General features: G+C 45.1%; 1 protein-coding gene and 1 pseudogene across 2 annotated transcripts in view; one reads left to right on the forward strand and one right to left on the reverse strand.

Annotated features, from left to right (window-relative positions):
• The first annotated feature begins 507 nt into the window (after nucleotides 1–507).
• The window catches only part of Dennd5a (DENN domain containing 5A), a 97,804-nt gene continuing 79,853 nt past the window's right edge, over nucleotides 508–18,458 (forward strand). For both annotated transcript variants that reach the window (XM_042691361.1, XM_042691362.1), the window contains exon 1: nucleotides 508–670. In XM_042691361.1, the coding sequence (XP_042547295.1) occupies nucleotides 532–670 (139 nt within the window). In that variant the 5' untranslated portion in view covers nucleotides 508–531. The remainder of the gene's footprint in view (nucleotides 671–18,458) is intronic.
• On the reverse strand, nucleotides 8,936–9,487 carry LOC122117634 (annotated as a pseudogene).

Genomic DNA, 18,458 nt, shown 5'->3' on the forward strand with positions numbered 1-18,458 from the left:
GCGTGGCTCTGAGGGATGAGCCCACTCTTCTCGTACCTCTTCAGCCCAGCCCACCCAAAGGGAGTTGCAGTCCAGGTGAGGGTCGATGGTGGGGTTTGTGGACCGCGCTGCGGCGGCCGCCAGGGACGCGGAGGCCCGCCGGGCCTGAAGAGCATCACGTCATCCTTTCCGCCGGGAGCCCGCCCCTCCCCGACTGCGCATGCGCAGCGCGGTCAGCGGGCGGGAGGGGGCCGCGGCGGGGGCTCCCGGGCGCTTTCCGCCCTTCTCCAGGCTCGCTCGGGCCGCGGCGCTCTCAGCAGGCGGCGACGCGGAGGAGAAGCGTTCAGGATGCAGCGCGGGGCAGCCCGGTGCCCCCCTGCCCCATCACGGCAGTGGCGGCCGCGGGGACCGGGCCAGGCCCGGGGGTGGCAACCAGAGCCGCGGTAGCGGCGGCAGCGGCGGCGGCGTGAGGGGCGGCCGAGGGCGGCCGGGCGCCCGGGTGTGGGGGCTCCGCGCCTCTCCGCACGGCCCGCCCGGCTTGGCCCGGGCGCCATGAGCGGCGGCGGCGGCGGCGGCGGCGGCGGTGGAGGAGGAGGAGGAGGTGGGGGCTCGGCGCCCAGTCGTTTCGCCGACTACTTTGTCATCTGTGGGCTGGACACGGAGACCGGGCTGGAGCCGGACGAGCTGTCGGGTAAGTGTGCGCCCAGGCCCTGCGGGGACCCCGTAGGACTCCCCCTCAGCCATCCCCGCTTTGTCCCGGGCCAGAGCGAGGGTCGGGCGGCGGGACGCAGGGTGTGCGCCGGCCAGGGGGGCGTTGACGTGGAGGTGGGGGACGGGGCGAGGGGCCGGGCGGCCGCCGGGGCCGCGCGGCCTCGGGGCCGTCCTCTGCGCGGAGGGCGCGTCGGCGACGGCGATGGGGAACCGCGAAGGGTGGTGGTGCGCTCAGCCGGAGGGAGGTCGAGTGACTTTGTACAGAATCCTGGGGAGCTTGGCCTCCGACACTTCCTTTGGGGAGGGAAGAAGACATCCCACGTCCAAGGGAAAGTTACTTCCACCCAGACTTAAAAAAAGCAAAACAGTAACTTGAAGAGTTTTTCTGGACTCTTCCCAAGAAACCCTTGAGACTAGTTTCTCAAAAACCGTTATAACCCGGCCCTGGGCTGGGTCCCCTGGGTTTGCCTACAGATTGTAGCTCTGCCCATCTGCGTGGGACATGAAGGGATGGCGTGAACTTGGGGCAGCACCAAGAAGAATGGGAACTCCTTTGGCACTAGGGAGGGCTCCTACCCGGGACGCCATGCCTTTTAATGAAAAGTAATTGATGTCCTTTATGAATAAAAGGGCAGCATCCTGGTTGGGGAAGCTGTGCTGTCTTGTGCTGTGCGATGATGCTTCTCAAGTTGCCTTTCAAAGGAAAAGTGGCGGTGGTGGTGGAGGAGGACGTGATGGTAGGGCCCTAACCAGATTTAACACTCATTGCAGGAAAGCGTCAGCATTATAAAATTCCCATCAATTCCACCTTAACATTATTGAAGCCTTTGAATTGTACCAGTTTGAAAAGTTTTTGTTTTCTTTTTGGGTCTGGAATGCCCACTTAGTGGGTTTCAGTGGTTATGTTGTGCTTTAAATTTGTGTCATTCCGATCTGATGGGGGAAACTCCTTTCTGCTTTTCTGTCACGATGTGGTCACTGTTCATTGCAAATTTTCTCTTTCGAAAGTCATCCTCCTGTTTACTAATTTGATTTTGCTTCAGAGACAGGATAGATTTTTGACTTTTTTTTTTTGGTGGTGGTGTTATTGTCACTAGAAAAATTTCTGTGTTTGTAATGCAAAAAAGATTTGGTGCACACTTCAGATGATCAAAATGAACTGTCAGCCGGGTCCCGGTGGCTCACTCCTGTAATCCTAGTTTCTCAAGGAGGCTGAGATCTGAAGAAACGTGATTTGAAGCCAGCTTGAGCAGGAAAGATTCTGAAGTTCTCATCTCTAGTTAATCACAGAAGAAGCCGGAAGTGGTGCTGTGACTCATGTGTTAGAAAGCTAGCCTTAAGCAAAAGGAGCTCAGGGACAGCTTCCAAGCCCAGAGTTCAAGCCCCAGAACTGGCAAAAAAAAAAAAAAAAAAAAGTCTTTTAAAATTATGATAAATTGGGGCTGAAAGTATGGCTTACATGGTGGGCCCTGAGTTCAAACTCCTGAAATGCAAATAAATAAATATATACATACATAAAACTAGTATTTTAGCTGGGAGCTGTGGCTCACACCTGTAATCCTAGCTACTCAGGAGGCTGGGATCTGAGGATTGAGTTCCAAAGTTAGCCCTGGCAGAAAAGTCTGTGAGACTCTTATTTCCAAGAAACTACCAGAAAACCAGAAGTGATGTAGCTTAAAAGCTCAGGGACATCACCCAATGTGGAAGAAATAACTGTATTGCAAAGCTCATAGAACTCATAAATGTTAATAGACCATGATAGACAATTTGCCCCATGAAAGTTAGGATGAATTTGTGACTTTAACTGAGCATCATTATCCCACAATACTGTGAAATTTGGGAAATTATATAATCACTTAATCACAAAAAAGAATTTGAAAAAAAAAAAAAAAAAAAGCTCAGGGACAGCAACAAGGCCCTGAGTTCAAACCCCATGACAGACCAAAAAAAAATTAAGTTTTCCTCAGATCAGTAGCAGTTTGGTGAAAAAAAAAAATCATGAAGCAGTAATGCAATTAATACTAGGCCTTTTGTGAGGGTAACTTTATTGTTCTAAACTCATTTTTGTAGGTCTTAAGATTTTTGCAACCTGGGAGCCAGTGGCTCACGCCTGTAATCCTAGCTACTCAGGAGGCTGAGGTCTGAGGATCGAGGTTCAAAGCCAGCCTGGGCAGGAAAGTCCGTGAGACTCTTTTCCTTTTTTGGTCAGTTGTGGGGCCTGAACTCTGGGTCTGGGCACTGTCCTTCAGTTCTTCAGCTCAAGGCTAGCGCTCTACCACTTGAGCCATAGCTTCTGGCCTTTTCTGCTTATGTGGTGCTGAGGAATCAAACCCAGGGTCTCATGCATGGAGGGTAAGCACTCTACCATTGAGCCACCTTACCAACCCCTCCTGAGACTCTTAACTCCAATAAACCACCAGAAAACCTGAAGTGGCACTGTGGCCCAAGTGGTAAAGCACTAGCCTTGAGCTGAAGAGCTGAGGGACAATGCCCAGGCCCAGAGTTCAAGCCCCATGACTGACAAAAAAAAAGGGGTGGGGGGCTGGGAAGGTGGCTCAGTGGTAGAGTGCTTGCCTTGCATTCATGAGGCCCTGGGTTCGATTCCTCAGCACCAATAAGCAGAAAAGGCCGGAAGTGGCACTGTGGCTCAAGTGGTAGAGCGCTAGCCTTGAGTTGAAGACCTGAGGGACAGTGCCAAGGCCCAGAGTTTAGGCCCCACGACTGGCAAACTAAAAAAAAAAAAAAGATTTGCAAGTGCTATCATCTTGTCATATAAAGTTTGTGGCTTTGGGATGGTGTAGCTGTTGGAATTCAGTTCTAGGTATTGATGCTGGAAGGTACTGAGATAGGAAAATGAAGGAAGGATGGCAGGACCTGCATCCTGCTAGTTCATTGCTTGTCCTCTTGGTCTAGTGCACCTTTTGTCACATTTAACTGCGTCACATCGAGTGGGCTAAGGTTTTTAAAAAACACATGTTGAGAAAAGTTAAAAATAGTTCAGTAGTTTTTAATAAAAGAAACTTAAAGGTGAAATAGACCAGTGTTTTTTTCTTTTGGTAAGTATTGAAGTTTGAACTAAGGGCCTTCCATTTGCCTCCATTCTCCCATTTGAGTTTTATCCCCAGCCTGCTAAATGTTCTTTTTTGATGTTGTTGGTGGTCATGGGCTTGAACTCGGCCTGGGCACTGTCCCTGAACTCTTCAGCTCAAGGTGAGCATTCTACCACTTGAGCCACAGAGCCACTTCTGGTTTTCTAATGGTTAATTGGAGATAAGAGTCTCAAGAACTTGCCTGCCCTGGCTGGCTTTAAATCATGATCCTTAGATCTCAGCTACTTGAGTAGCTAGGATTACAGGTGTGAGCCAGTGGCACCCAATTTAAATGTTCTTTTATGATATACTTTATGTTGTCTGTTAAATTGTGAAGCTGCTTGATTTTAGAAGATAAAAACATTGATTTACAACTGCTAAACATAGGAATGAAGCTGAGAAGTTACTGCTAGTAAGGTCATGAGTTATGAGGCCAAACTTTCCTAATCGGCAATTGATATGTGTGTGTGTGTGTGTGTGTGTGTGTGTGGTGTGTGCGCGCGCGCACGTGGAGTGTGTGTGTTCCTGGGGTTTGAATTCAGAGTTTGGGTGCTGTCCTGAGCTTTTTTGCTCAAGGCTAGTGATTTACCACTTGAGCCATGGCTCAATTTCTGGCTTTTGGGTGATTAATTAGAGAAGAGTCTCACAGACTCTCCTGCTTGAACTGACTTCAAACAAGATCTCAGCCCCTGAGTAGCTAGGATAAAAGTTGTGAACCACCAACCGCCTTGCTACTCTTGACTATTTCTGTGCCTGGGGGCAAGCTAGATAATTTCCTTATGTCAAAGAGCATGTTAATAAAAAGCATTGCATAAGTAGATCCCAAAATTATTGTTATTATTATTATCGATCACGGGGCTTGAACACTGGGCCTGAGTGCTGTCCTCAGCTCAAGGCCACTTGAGCCATAGCACCACTTCCAGTTTTCTGAGTAGTTTATTGGAGATAAGAGTCTCATGGACTTTCTTTCCTGGACTGGCTTTGAACCACCTCCTGAGTAGCTAGGATTACAGATGTGAGCTACTGGCACCCAGCTCCCCAAATTGTTAAAGAACAAGAAAAGGGGGGCTAGGAAGGTGGCTCAGTGGTAGAGTGCTTGCCTTGCATGCATGAGGCACTGGGTTCCATTCCTCAGCACCACATAAGCAGAAAAAGCTGGAAGTGGTTCTGTGGCTCAAGTGGTAGAGTGCAAGCCTTGAGCTGAAGAGCTGAGGGACAGCGCCCAGGCCCAGATCAACAACAAAAACAACAACAACAAGAAAAAAAGAAAAAAAAAGGTATTTAACACTTTCATTGAAAGAGAATGTGATTCTTTTTTAATATCTGTTAATTATCTGGCTTAGTAAGCTAAGATTATATCTCTATGCAAGCTTATTGGGAAGTAAGAAGGATGAATTGTATAAATGTGTTAAGAAGGGTGTTTTCTGTCTTTTAAATGTAGTTAAAATTGCTTAATGCCAAGACTATCAATAGATGGCCTTTGTTACAATAGACACTGAAGCATTTTTCCCCTCTTTATTTCTGGTAGTTTGTTAGGGGAAAGTGGACCAGCCAGGGGGATTCTTTGACTAAAACATTACAAATAGCTGTGTACAGTCCATGCTGAGACTATCTAGGGTGCATTTTCTCTCTTCTGCCTGCCTTATAGCTCTCAAACTGGTGAGGTCATAGTCAGTGAAACTACAGGAAGTTGTGTATTACATTCAGGTTCTCTAGGGAGGTACTGAAAAGTGTGGTACTGAAAAGTGTATGTTCTTCAAGCAAAGTAAGTTACCTCAGCTAGCACTAAAACTCTCAAGTATATCCAGAACAGAAAATTGAAGAAGTTCTTTCTGGTTTTCTGTAGAAGGATTAAGATTTATTAATCTGTTTATAACAATAAGCATGGAGCTTGCTGTGCTGAATATAGACTCAGATCACTGGAATTGTGTCAAAGTCTCTTGCTGTCATCTTTTCCCCTTTCATTCTCAAGCATTTAAACATTCTTTGATGTGCGAGGAACTGGGAGAGGTGTCAATTTAATTTGTTTTCTTTTTAGATTAGTTGAGGAAGTACTTTAGTTTGGAAAGAGCGGAAGGTAATCCATTAAGTGATATACAAGTCTAATAAAATTTAAAAACTGGTGTCTGTTTATTGGTTTTCACATAAGCAAATCTGGAAGAAGTGCTTCTGATTTATGTTTTCTATTACTGGTGCATACTAAGTGAGATATCTGTGTTTGCTTCCATCATTTCTACCTGAAAGTTTCATTCTATAGTACTTAGGACCAGGTTTTTTTTTTTTTTTGTGCGTCTTGGGGTTGAACTCGACCTGGGCAATGTCCCTCACCTCTTCAGCTCAAGGCTAATGCTCTATCACTTGAGCCACAGTGCCACTTTCAGTTTTCTGAGTGGTTTATTGGAGATAAGAGTCTCAGAGACTTTCCTGCTCCAGCTGGCTTTGAACTGTGATTCTTAGATCTCAGCCTCCTGAGTAGCTAGGATTACAGGTGTGAACCACCAGCGCCTGGCTTTAGGACCAATATCTAACAATGATTTGAAAGTTCCTTTGGTTAGACTCATACCTAAGCCTTGAGTTAGGAATGTCTTGGTTTCTTTCATCCATGATTTCGGTTTTCTCAGGCTCTGGCAGAGGGCTTTGTCAAGAATTGAAGAGAAGTCGGGTGCTCATGGCCCACACCTCTAATCCTAGCTACTCAGGAGATTGAGATCTGAGAATCACAATTCAGAGCCAGCCCAGGTAGACAAACCTAATCTCCAGTTAATCAGCAAAAAGTTGGAAATGGAGATGTGGCTCAGTGGTAGAGTGCCAGCCTTGAGTGACAAGCCTGAGGAGTTCAAGCTCCTGTAGCAGTGTGCACATGCGCGTGCACGCATGCATGCACACACGCATGCGCGCGCACGCACACACACACACACACACACACACACACCACAAATTGAAGAGGAAAGACTGGGGATATAAGAATAGATGGGAGGGGGCTGGGAAGGTGGCTCCAGTGGTAGAGCACTTGCCTTGCATGCATGAGGCCCTGGGTTTGATTCCCGAGCACCACATAAGCAAAAAGAAAAAAGCCGGAAGTGATGCTGTGGTTCAAGTAGTAGAGCACTAGCCTTGAGTTGAAGAACTGAGGGACAGTGCCCAGGCCCAGAGTTCAGGCCCCACGACCGACAAAAAAAAAAGTATAGATGGGAAATTGGCTAGTATCCTATGTGAACTTTATTTATTTATTTATTTATTTGGGTCTGGTCGTGGGGCCTGAACTCTGGGCCTGGGCGCTGTCCCTCAGCTCTTCAGCTCAAGGCTAGCACTCTACCACTTGAGCCACAGCGCCACTTCCGGCTTTTTTTTAATGTGGTGCTGAGGAATCGAACCCAGGGCCTCGAGCATGCAAGGCGAGTGCTCTACCATTGAGCCACCTTCCCAGCCCCCTATGTGAACTTTAAACACTTAGAATGCACTGAAGTAAAACTCTTAATGTCATTTCCTTCCTTTTTTTCCTTTGCTACATTTCATTTTTCTTTTCTGGGACTTGAGTGATACTTGACATGCTTTGCAGTAATATAATAGGGTAAGGAGTGGGTTAAAATATACAGCATTTTTTTTCTAGTTCAGATTTCCGTTTCATGTTACAAAAGAATACTTTGTGTGGTTCCCTCTAGGATAGCTATTTGTTTTTATCTTGTGATATATTTTTATACTTAGAGAAACATTGGAATGGATAAAACAAAGAATCCCAGTACAATCTTTTAGTCACTATTAACATTTTGTCCCATTTGCTTTGTCACTAGATGTGTGTCACTGTATATATGAGCAATTTACCAATATACAATTGATGTATTTAGAGTATACTCTTTAGTGACTTTTTTTTTTTTTTTTTTTTGGGTCCGGTCGTGGGGCCTGAACTCTGGGCCTGGGCACTGTCCCTCAGCTCTTCAGTTCAAGGCTAGCGCTCTACCACTTGAGCCACAGCGCCACTTCCGGCTTTTTTCTTTTTGCTTATGTGGTGCTGAGGAACCGAACCCAGGGCCTCAGGCGTGCAAGGCAAGCACTCAACCACTGAGCCATCTTCCCAGCCCTGACTTTTTTTTTTGTTTCTGGTTTTTTTTTTTTAGTTGGTCCTGGGGCTTGAACTCTGGGTCTGGGTGCTGTCTTTGAGCACATCAGCTCAAGGCTATTGCTCTACCACTTGAGCCACAGCATCACTTCCAGTTTTCTGGTGGTTAATTGGAGATGAGTCTCATGGACTTTCCTGCCTGGGCTGGCTTTGAACTGTGATCCTCAGATCTCAGTCTCCTGAGTAACTAGGATTATAGGCATGAGCCGCCGATGCCTGGCTCATTTTTTTTTTTTTTTTTAAGTGAAGGTCGTGGGGCTGGAACTCAGGGCCTGGGCCCTGTTCCTGAACAGCCTAACTAGCTAGCATTACAGATGTGAGCCACTGTTGCCTCGCTTCTTCAGGGACTTTTTAGTATGTCATCACTATAGTCTTGGAATATGTTTACTACTCTCTGCCTAAAACTTGTACCCATTAATAGTTACTTCCCATTTTTTTTTTTTTTTTTTGCCAGTCCTGGGGCTTGAACTCAGGGCCTTGGTGCTATCCCTGAGTTGCATTTTACTCAAGGCTAGTGGTCCACCACTTGAGCCATAGCACCACTTCTGGCTTTTTCTGCTTATGTGGTGCTGAGCAATCTAATCCAGGGCCTCATGTATGTGAGGCAAGTACTTTACCACAGAGCCACCTTCCCAGCCCAATTCCTCATTTTTCCTCAGCCTCCTAAACCGCCAGCCCTAGGCAATCACTAATCTAATTTTTGGTCTCTGTAGATTTGCCTTTTGGGACATTTTGTATATGATCGCTCTCTCTCTCTCTCTTTCTCTCTCTCTCTGTCTGTCTCTCTCTTTCTCTCTGTCTCTGTCTCTTAGTCTTTCTCTATTTTTCTGAGACAAAGTATCTATATAGTCCAGGCTGGTTTCAAACTTGCCATCTTCCAGCCTCAGTTCTCAAATATTGGGATTACAGGCATAGACCAGCATGTTAGATTATGTGATTTTATATGACTGGTTCCTTTTACTTAGGATAAAGTTCAAGGAAGTTCAGGCTTTACCATGTTGTAGTATACATTACTATGTAATTCTTTTTTCTTTTTTTTTTTTTTGAGAGTGGAAAATGACTTTATTTGTCCTGGGGAGGGGGCAGTGTCATCTCAGAACTTCTGGAATTGCTTCTTGGTGCCAGCGGCCTTGGTGACCTTGAGCACGTTGAATCGCACGGTCTTGCTCGGGCCGGCACTCGCCCACGGTGACAATGTCACTGATCTGGACGTCCCTGAAGCAGGGGGAAAGGTGCACAGACATGTTCTTGTCGCGCTTCTCGAAGCGATTGTACTTGCGGATGTAGTGGAGGTAGTCTCGGCGAATGACAGTGGTCCTCTGCATCTTCATCTTGGTCACCACGCCAGACAGGATCTGCCCTCGGATGGAGACATTACCGGTGAAGGGGCATTTCTTGTCAATGTAGGTCCCCTCAATGGCCTCTTTGGGCGTCTTGAAGCCTAGACCGATGTTCTTGTAGTATCGGGGAGCTTCTCCTTGCCACTTTCTCCCAGCAGCACCCTCTTCTTATTTTGGAAGATGGTAGGCTGCTTCTGGTACACACGCTCCGTCTGAATGTCCGCCATCTTCCCGGGCGCCTAGAAAAAAAAAAAGCTGTAATTATTTTTTCTAATTGAGTAATATTCCTTGCCATGAATGTACCACATTTTGTTTATTTTTAGGTGATGGAGATTTCGGTCGCTTCCACTTTTTATTATTATGAACACTTGTATACATGCTTTTGTGGATATATAGTTTTATTTCTCTTGACTTACATACTTCAGAATGAAATTGCTGGGTCATATGGTTTAATTTTTTTTTTTTTTTTTGTCGGTCGTGGGGCTTGAACTCTGGGCCTGGGCACTGTCCCTCAGCTCTTCAGCTCAAGACGAGCGCTCTACCACTTGAGCTACAGCGCCACTTCCGGTTTTCTGGTGGTTTATTGGAGATAGGAGTCTCACGGTCTCTCCTGCCCGGGCTGGCTTTGAACCGCGATCCTCAGATCTCAGCCTCCTGAGTAGCTAGGATTACAGGCGTGAGCCACCAGCGCCCGGCTTGGTTTAATTTTTTGAGTGACTACCTGCTGGTTTATTTTTCAAGATGGTGGCATCAGTTTACATTCTTTTTTTTTTTTTTTTTTGGGTCCAGTTGTGGGGCCTGAACTCTGGGCCTGGGCGCTGACCCTCAGCTCTTCCACTCAAGGCTAGTGCTCTACCACTTGAGCCACAGCGCCACTTCCGGCTTTTTTCTTTTTGCTTATGTGGTGCTGAGGAATCGAACCCAGGGCCTCTGGCATGCAAGGCAAGCGCTCTACCACTGAGCCACCTTCCCAGCCCCAGTTTACATTCTTATCAGCTATGTCTTCAACACTTTTTTTCCCCCTTTAGTTCTGAGGTTTAGACTCAGGGTTCCATACTTGCTGTTAAGTACTCTATCACTTGAGCTGTTCTGCTAGCCCCTTTTGGCTTTAGTTATTTTAGGTATAAGAGCTTGTTTTGTGGCTGGGAAGGTGGCTCAGTGGTAGAGCGCTTGCCTTGCATGCCTGAGGCCCTGGGTTCGATTCCTCAGCACCACATAAGCAAAAAGAAAAAAGCCGGAAGTGGTGCTGTGGCTCAAATGGTAGAGCGCTAGCCTTGAGCTGAAGAGCTGAGGGACAGCGCCCAGGCCCAGAGTTCAGGCCCCACGACCGGACCCAAAAAAAAAAAAAAAAAAGAGTTAGCTTGTTTTATGCCTGGGCTGGCCTTGAATTGTGAGCCTCCTCCAATCTTTGCTTACCAAGTAGATAGAATTATAGGCTTGAGCCACAATGTCCCACTATTATTTGTTGTTTTGATTGTAGCCACCCTCATGTGTGTGATTGTGATATCTTTGTTGGTTTGATTTCATACCATGATCACTGAAGGACATCTTATTTAAAATAAATAAGGACTATCTCTTCCTCAGTTGTACAGATGCAATGGCCATAATAGGCTTGTTGAGTGGGTGTCAGTGACACGTCTGTAACCCTAGCTACTCAGGAGGCTGAGATCTGAGGATCATGGTTCAAATCCAGCTCAGGCAGAATCTCTATTTATCTATCAAAAATCTGGAAGTGGAGCTGTGGCTCAAATGATATAGAGTCCAGTCTTGAGTAAAAGAGCTAAGAGACAGTGCCCAGGCCCTGAGTTCAAGCCTCATTACCCACCCATATACCCCTTGCCTTCCTTACCCCCAAACAACTTGATGATGGCTCAGTGACAGAGCACTTGCCTAGCATATGAAAGGCCCTGGGTTTAAGACCCAGCACCATTATTACCATAACAAAAATAGTTTAATGAACCAGTTTCTAATTGGGAGTATGAACTCAATTTTGATTTTCTTATCAGTCAGGTTGATCCTGGGCCGATGTTCTCATGATTTTTTTTTCTTTCTTTTTTGCCAGTCCTGGGGCTTGATTGAATTCAGGGCCTGGGCACTGTCCCTGAGCTTTTTTTGCTTAAGGACTAGCACTTTACCACTTGAGCCACAGCACCACTTCTAGCCTTTTCTGTTTATGTGGTACTGAGGAATCCAACCCAGGACTTCATGCATGCTAGCTAGGCAAGCACTCTTACCATTAAGCCATATTCCCAGCCTCATGATTTTATTTATTTTTCTTTCTTTCTTTCTTCCTTCCTTCTTTCCTTCCTTTTTTTTTTTTTTTTTTTGCTGGTCAGGGGCCTGAACTGTGGGCGCTGTCCCTCAGCTCTTCAGCTCAAGGCTAGTGCTCTACTCCTTGAGCCATAGCACCACTTCCGGCTTTTTCTGTTTATGTGGTGCTAAGGTCCTCATGCATGCAAGGCAAGCGTGCTACCACTGAGCCACCTTCCCAGCCTCATGATTTTCTTATAGAGTCATCTCTGCTCTGAAACTCAGATTATACTAGCTACATAGATAGCTATGCCTTATCTCACTCACCAGTGCAAATTAGTATTCTAGTATAGGGAGATTTCCTAAGTTAGGTCATGTCTTTTTTTTTCCCCCATCAAGTAGAACAAAAAAGAAGTGCAGAGAAGAGAGAAACACACAGAAATAATTACAGAGCAGCCCAAGGGAAGTTAAGACACAAGCTGAATTTATTTGGAGAGACAATATATTCCTAGAATATAAGAGAACCCCACTTGACTCTCTCAGGTAGGAAAATCACATTTTAAAAAAGTAGATTTTACTTTAATGATATTTGGACTCTACTCTTGGAGAAATCCTGAGTCACAGTGTTTGGTGCTTAAACCAATTCTCTTATATTCTGCTCAGCCCTTCCTTCCTAGATTAAAAATAGTTTTCTTTGCCTAAGGCCTCCTTTGTCAACATCCTTTTCCAGGTCTGTATCCTTTCATAAACTTATTTTTTGGCTAAGTGCTGTGGAAGATGTATTTGGGCTTGGCTTAGTTCAGTTCTTCAGTTCCTGTTCTTAGATTGGAATCTCCATCAGATGTTCTTAGAAGTCTCTGAGAGCTGAGTTCACTTGTAAGGACCTATACTTTATTTAAATTCCTGCTGGATATGACATAGGGTGTAATGAGAGAGAGAAAGGGTTGCCTTTCAGGAGGGGATTACATCTTCTTGTGGAATTTAGTGATTAAACACAAATGATCATTGCCAGCTTTTTAGATTTTATTCTTAAATTTTTTTAGGTGAGGCAGATTTTAGTTGAATGTCATGTTGTACATCTTCTGTAATTGATTTTGGTTTAGTGTATTTATAGGTTTTTTTTTTTTGGTCGGTTGTGGAGCTTGAACTCTGGGCCTGAGTGCTGTCCCTGTGCTTTTCAGCTCAAGGCCAGCACTCTACCGCTTGAGCCACAGTGCCACTTCCGGTTTAGTGTATTTATAATTACTGGGTTGAGTATAAAGAATGAGAGGAGCCCGGCGCTGGTGGCTCATACCTGTAATCCTAGCTACTCAGGAGGCTGAGATCTGAGGATCATGGTTCAAAGCCAGCCTGGGCAGGAAAGTTTGTGAGACTCTTGTCTCCAATAAACCACTAGAAAACTGGAAGTGCTGTGGCTTAAGTGGTAGAGCCCTCGCCTTGAGCTGAAGAGCCACAGGGATAGCACCCAAGCCCAGAGTTCAAGCCCCACAGTCAACCAAAAAAAAAAAAAAGATTGAGAGGGTCTCACACTGATGGAAAGTATATATGTCTCAAAAGCTATTTTAAGTATGTTCCCAGAGTATCATATATTTTTTCAGGAAATAATATGGCAACAGGTGTAGTTTAGACCATTATATTTCTTTTCTTTTCTTTACTTCCTTCCTTCCTTCCTTCTCCCTCCCTCCCTCCCTCTTTTCTTTCATTTTTTTTTTGCTGGTACAGGGTTTTGAATTCATGTCTTCACAGTTGTTTGGATGGTGGTCCACTTGAGCCATGCTTTAACCCTGGGCTGGTTCTTTAGGAGATTGAGTCTTTTCCCTTTGTTGGCCATATTCTCATTTTGTTTTCGTTTTTTTTTTTTTTTTTGCGAGTCATGGGGCCTAAACTCTGGGCCTGGGCATTGTCCCTGTGCTCTTCAGCTCAAGGCTTAGCGCTCTACCACCTGAGCCACAGTATGATGGATAAGTAGATCAGATAAAAATTTTACTAGTCTATCTGTAGTCTACTATGTAGAATGAATTAGCTGATTTAGTCTAAAATACTTTTCAAAGAATGCTGAGAGGTGCCTGAGCAGTGGAAGTTTGTGGAGGTTCCTCTCATTTAGCTTCATTTCTCTGTAAGTATAGTTTCTCAGCTGTTCCCAGTTTGCCAAGCATAATATGAGTGTGTATTTATTTACTTTGGTCATGGAATAAAAAATGTCAGAGCTAGAAATTGGCTAGTCACTGTTTTTTTTTTTTTTTTTGGTTGGTCATGGGGCCTGAACTCTGGGTCTAGGCACTGTCCCTCAGCTCTTCAGCTCAAGGCTATGGCTCTACCATTTGAGCCACAGCGCCACTTCTGGCTTTTTCTGTTTATGTGTTGCTGAGGAATCGAACCCAGGGCCTCATGCATACATGGCAAGCACTCTACCGCTGAGCTACCTTCCCAGCCCTAGTCACTACTTTTGACAGATAGTGATGGTTAATATTTATAAATGAGGTGAGCACCAGGTTCACACTTGTAATCCTAGCTACTCAGGATGGTGAGATGTAAAGGTAATAGTTTGAAGCCAGCCTCAGTAGGAAAGTCTGTGAGACTTTTATATCTAAGTAATCATCAAAAAGCTGCAAGTAGAGTTGTATAGCTTGTACTTTGGGCCTGGGCACTGTACCTCAGCTCTTCAACTCAAAGCTAGCGCTCTACCACTTGAGTCTCCATGCCACATCTCGCCTTTTCTGTTTATTGGTGCTGAGGAATCGAACCCAGAGCCTCACGCATGCGAGGCAAGTGCGCTACCACTGAGCCACCTTCACAGCCCTGCAATGTACTTTTAAATCATTTAAGTTTTTTCAACTACACTTAAAATTTTCTATCCACTGTTACCCAGAAAGTTAGAAACCAGATAGGTATACTAGTCACATCTGCCTGTAATTCTAGCCTTTTGGGAGACTAAAGGAGGAAGACCAGTAGTTCGAGATCAGCCTGGGCTATGTATCAAAAACTTCTGGAAAGCGGACACTGGTGGCTCATGCCTGTAATCCTAGCTACTCAGGAGGATCTCGGTTCAAAGCTAGCCCAGGCAGCAAAGTCCGGGAGAGTCTTATCTTCAATAAACCACCAGAAAACTGGAAGTGTCACTGTGGCTCAAGTGGTAGAGTGCTTACCTTGAGCTGAAGAGCTCAGGGACAGGGTCCAGGCCCAGAGTTCAAGCCCCACGACTGACAAAAACAAAACAAAACAAAAACCCCCTCAAAACCTTCTGTAAAAATTAGGGCTAGATAGGCTGGGAATGTGGCTTAGTGGTAGAGTATTTATTTGCCTAGCATACACAAAAGCCCTGGGATCAAATCCTCAGTACAAGATAAACAGAAAAAGCTTGAAGTGGTGCTGTGGCTCAAGTGGTAGATTGCTAGCCTTGAGCATAAAGAAGCCCAGGAGCATGGTGCTGGGAAGGTGGCTCAGTGGTAGAGCGCTTGCCTTGCATGCCAGAGGCCCTGGGTTCGATTCCTCAGCACCACATAAGCAAAAAGAAAAAAGCCAGAAGTGGCACTGTGGCTCAAGTGGTAGAGCGCTAGCCTTGAGCTGAAGAGCTGAGGGATAGTGCCCAGGCCCAGAGTTCAGGCCCTATGATTGGACCCCCCCCCCCCCAAAAAAAAAAAAGAAGCCCAGGAACAGTGCCCAGGCCCTGAGTTCAAGCCCCAGGACTGGCAAAAAAAAAAAAAAGAAAGAAAGGGTTAGGGCTAGGGAGGTATCTCAGTGACAGAACACTTGCAAGACCCTTAGTTCAACCCCTAAAATTGAAAAGCAAAATAAAAGAAGGAAAAAGAAAGGTGGGTACTGGTTCACACCTATCATCCTAGCTATTTAGGATGCTAAGATCTAAGGATTGAGGTTTGAAGCCAGCCTGAGCAGAGGCTCTTATCTCCAAGTAACCATCAGTTAAGCCCAGAAGTGAAGCTATAACTCAAGTGGTAGAGCATCAGTCTTGAGTAGAAAAGCTGAGAGCACTCTGGACTTGAATTCAAGCCCTAGTACTAACACACACACACACACACACACACACACACACACACACACACACACTCACTCAAGCCCTAGTACTAACACACATGCACACTCACTCACTCACTCACCCCCTGGGGCTCCCCTCTCCCCCCCCAAAAAAAGAATTATTTGAAACAAAGTTTCTCCTCTCCATATGTAGAATGAACCCAGGGCTTTGCACATGCTAGACAAGTGGTCTTACCACTGAAGCTAGTTCCAGCTGTTTTAATTTATGTTTGTTTTCAGATAGGGTCTTGATAACTTTGATGCCTACCTTTACCTCCTTATCCTTCTTCCTCTGCCTGGTAGGAAACATTATAGACAATTGCTGGAATTACAGGCAGGTAACATCATTCCCAGCTGCTATTTTCCTATTTTTATTTTTTATTTTAATTAACATTTAAAAAATCAGGGAAATTAGATCAGAGGCTTAATATTGGATTGCAGGGGTTTTGGCATGGCATTTCATAGAATGCCCTCTTTGTGACTCATTTCTCAACCCCCAATATATTAGAAGAGTTTTTTTCCTGAGTTGTAGTTAAGGCTGCTTGCTATTATTTTTTTTACTCTATCTCTGTCTCTCTCATCTTTTATCACTTCTGGAAATCTTTTACTTAGACAAAATGGTTAGTAGGACTTCTTAAAAACTTTTTTATTTAAATTGTGAAAATACTGTACAGAGGGGTTACAATTACATGGGAAAGGTAATGAGTACATTTCTTATCAAGCATTGTTGCCTCCTCCTTTGTTTCCCCTTCCATCCCTTCCCATCTCCCACCCCCCCCCTTAAAAACTTTTGAGAGAGCATGTTCCCTCTCTCCCCCTTTTTCTTTTTCCCCTTCTCTGTTTCTTCTCTCTCTCCCCTCTTCTGTTTCAGTATGTTTTATGCTATTTGCCTGAAGTCTGTTTTCTCTGAAGAAAAATAGATTTGCACCTGCTAACTTAGCAAACCCTCAGTGTAATCTATGCATTATATCTTTTGTGTTTGTAGTTTTGGTTTTGGCTGTGACTTGTGATTAACCATATTCTTATAATGAAAGGAAGCTACCTAGAAACTTTTAGAATTTTTTAGTCTTAAAGACAGAGAAGGAAATGACTTAGAAATCATAACCACAGGACACAACTGATGACAGTACATAGATAAACCCAATTTGTAGAAAATTACAGGCATTAAAAAAATAATACATGGGCTGGGAAGGTGGCTCAGTGGTAGAGTGCTTGCCTTGCAAGCATGAGGCCCTGGGTTTGATTCCTCAGCACCACATAAGCAGAAAAAAGCCAGAAGTGGCACTGTGGCTCAAGTGGTAGAGTGCTAGCCTTGAGCTGAAGAGCTGAGAGACAGTGCCCAGGTTCAGAGTTCAAGCCCTACAACCAGCAAAACAAAACAAAACAAAACAAAAAACATTAAAATTTCCATGATGTGAATGTACTTGAATTTTTTCTTATGATCAGGGGTATCAGCTATGAACTTGTTTCTTTGCTTTTTTTTTGGGGGGGGGGGGTCTGGTTGTGGGACCTGAACTCTGGGCCCGGGCACTGTCCCTCAGCTCTTCTTCTTAAGGCTAGCACTCTACCACTTGAGCCACAGCACCACTTCCGGCTTTTTTTCCCTGCTTATATGGTGCTGAGGACTCAAACCCAGGGCCTCAAGCATGCAAGGCAAGCGCTCTACCACTGAGCCACCTTCCCAGCCCCCTTTCCTTGCTTTTATACAGCTTTAATGTGTGTGTGTGTGTGTGTGTGTGTGTGTGTGTGTGTGTGCAGACATATGTGTGTTTCATTACTGGAGCTCATGGTCTTGCTTTTTTTTTTCTTTTTGCTTGTTCTGGGGCTTGAACTCAGGGTCTGTGCACTGTCCCAGAACTTCTTTTGCTCAAGGCTAGCACTCTCCTGCTTGAGCCACAGCACCACTTCCAGCTTTTTCTGTTTATGTGGTACTGAGGAATCAAACCTAGGGCATCAAGCATGCTAGGCAAGCACTCTATCACTAAACCACATTCTCTGCCCCCAAAACATATACATATATATTTTTTGTCGGTCGTGGGGCTTGAACTCTGGGCCTGAGCGCTGTCCCTCAGCTCTTCAGCCCAAGGCTAGCGCTCTACCACTTGAGCTACAGCGCCACTTCTGGTTTTCTGGTGGTTTTATTGGAGATAAGAGTTTTGTGGATTTTCCTGCCCGGGCTGGCTTTGAAGCAAGATCCTCAGATCTCAGCCTCCTGAGTAGTTAGGATTACAGGTGTGAGCCACCAACGCCCTGCTTATAGAATATTATGTTTGTTTTTTTGGTTTGTTTTTTTGTTAGTCTTGGGGCTTGAACTCTGGGCCTGGGTGCTGTCCCTGCGCTCTTCAGCTCAAGGCAAGTACTTTACTGCTTGAGCCACAGCGCCACATACTTCTTATAGATAACTTAGAAGTTATAGGAAGATACATAAGTTACTTTTCTATTGAGAATTAAGCTCTGTAAGCATTTTGAGTGTTTGGATGTTCTTGTTTTGTTTTGTTTTTTCCTAGTCCTGGGGCTTGAACTGGGCCTAGGCATTGTCCTTGAGCTTCTTCTTTTTTTTTTTTTTTGGTTGGTTGTGGGGCTTGAACTCTGTTAAATCATGGACTTTCCTGCCCGGGCTGGCTTTGAACCGTGATCCTCAGATCTCAGCCTCCTGAGTAGTTAGGATTACAGGCGTGAGCCACCAGAGTCCAGCCTTCTTGTTTCTAAATATTATCACATAATTTTCTGATATCCCATTGTTGATAAAGAGTTGTTTACCTAGCTACTGAGGAGGCTGAGATCCAAGGATCAAAATTCAGAGCCATCCCAGGTAGAAAACATGAATCCCTTATCTACAATGAACTAGAAAAACTAGAAGTAGAGGTGTGATTTGAGTGGTAGAGCACCAGCCTTGAGTGGAAAAGCTAAGAAAAGCTTAAAGTTATATGTAATACATTT

Source organism: Dipodomys spectabilis, unplaced genomic scaffold, assembly GCF_019054845.1.
Source record: "Dipodomys spectabilis isolate Male_0828 unplaced genomic scaffold, ASM1905484v1 ptg000145l, whole genome shotgun sequence".
NCBI classification, from domain to species: domain Eukaryota; kingdom Metazoa; phylum Chordata; class Mammalia; order Rodentia; family Heteromyidae; genus Dipodomys; species Dipodomys spectabilis.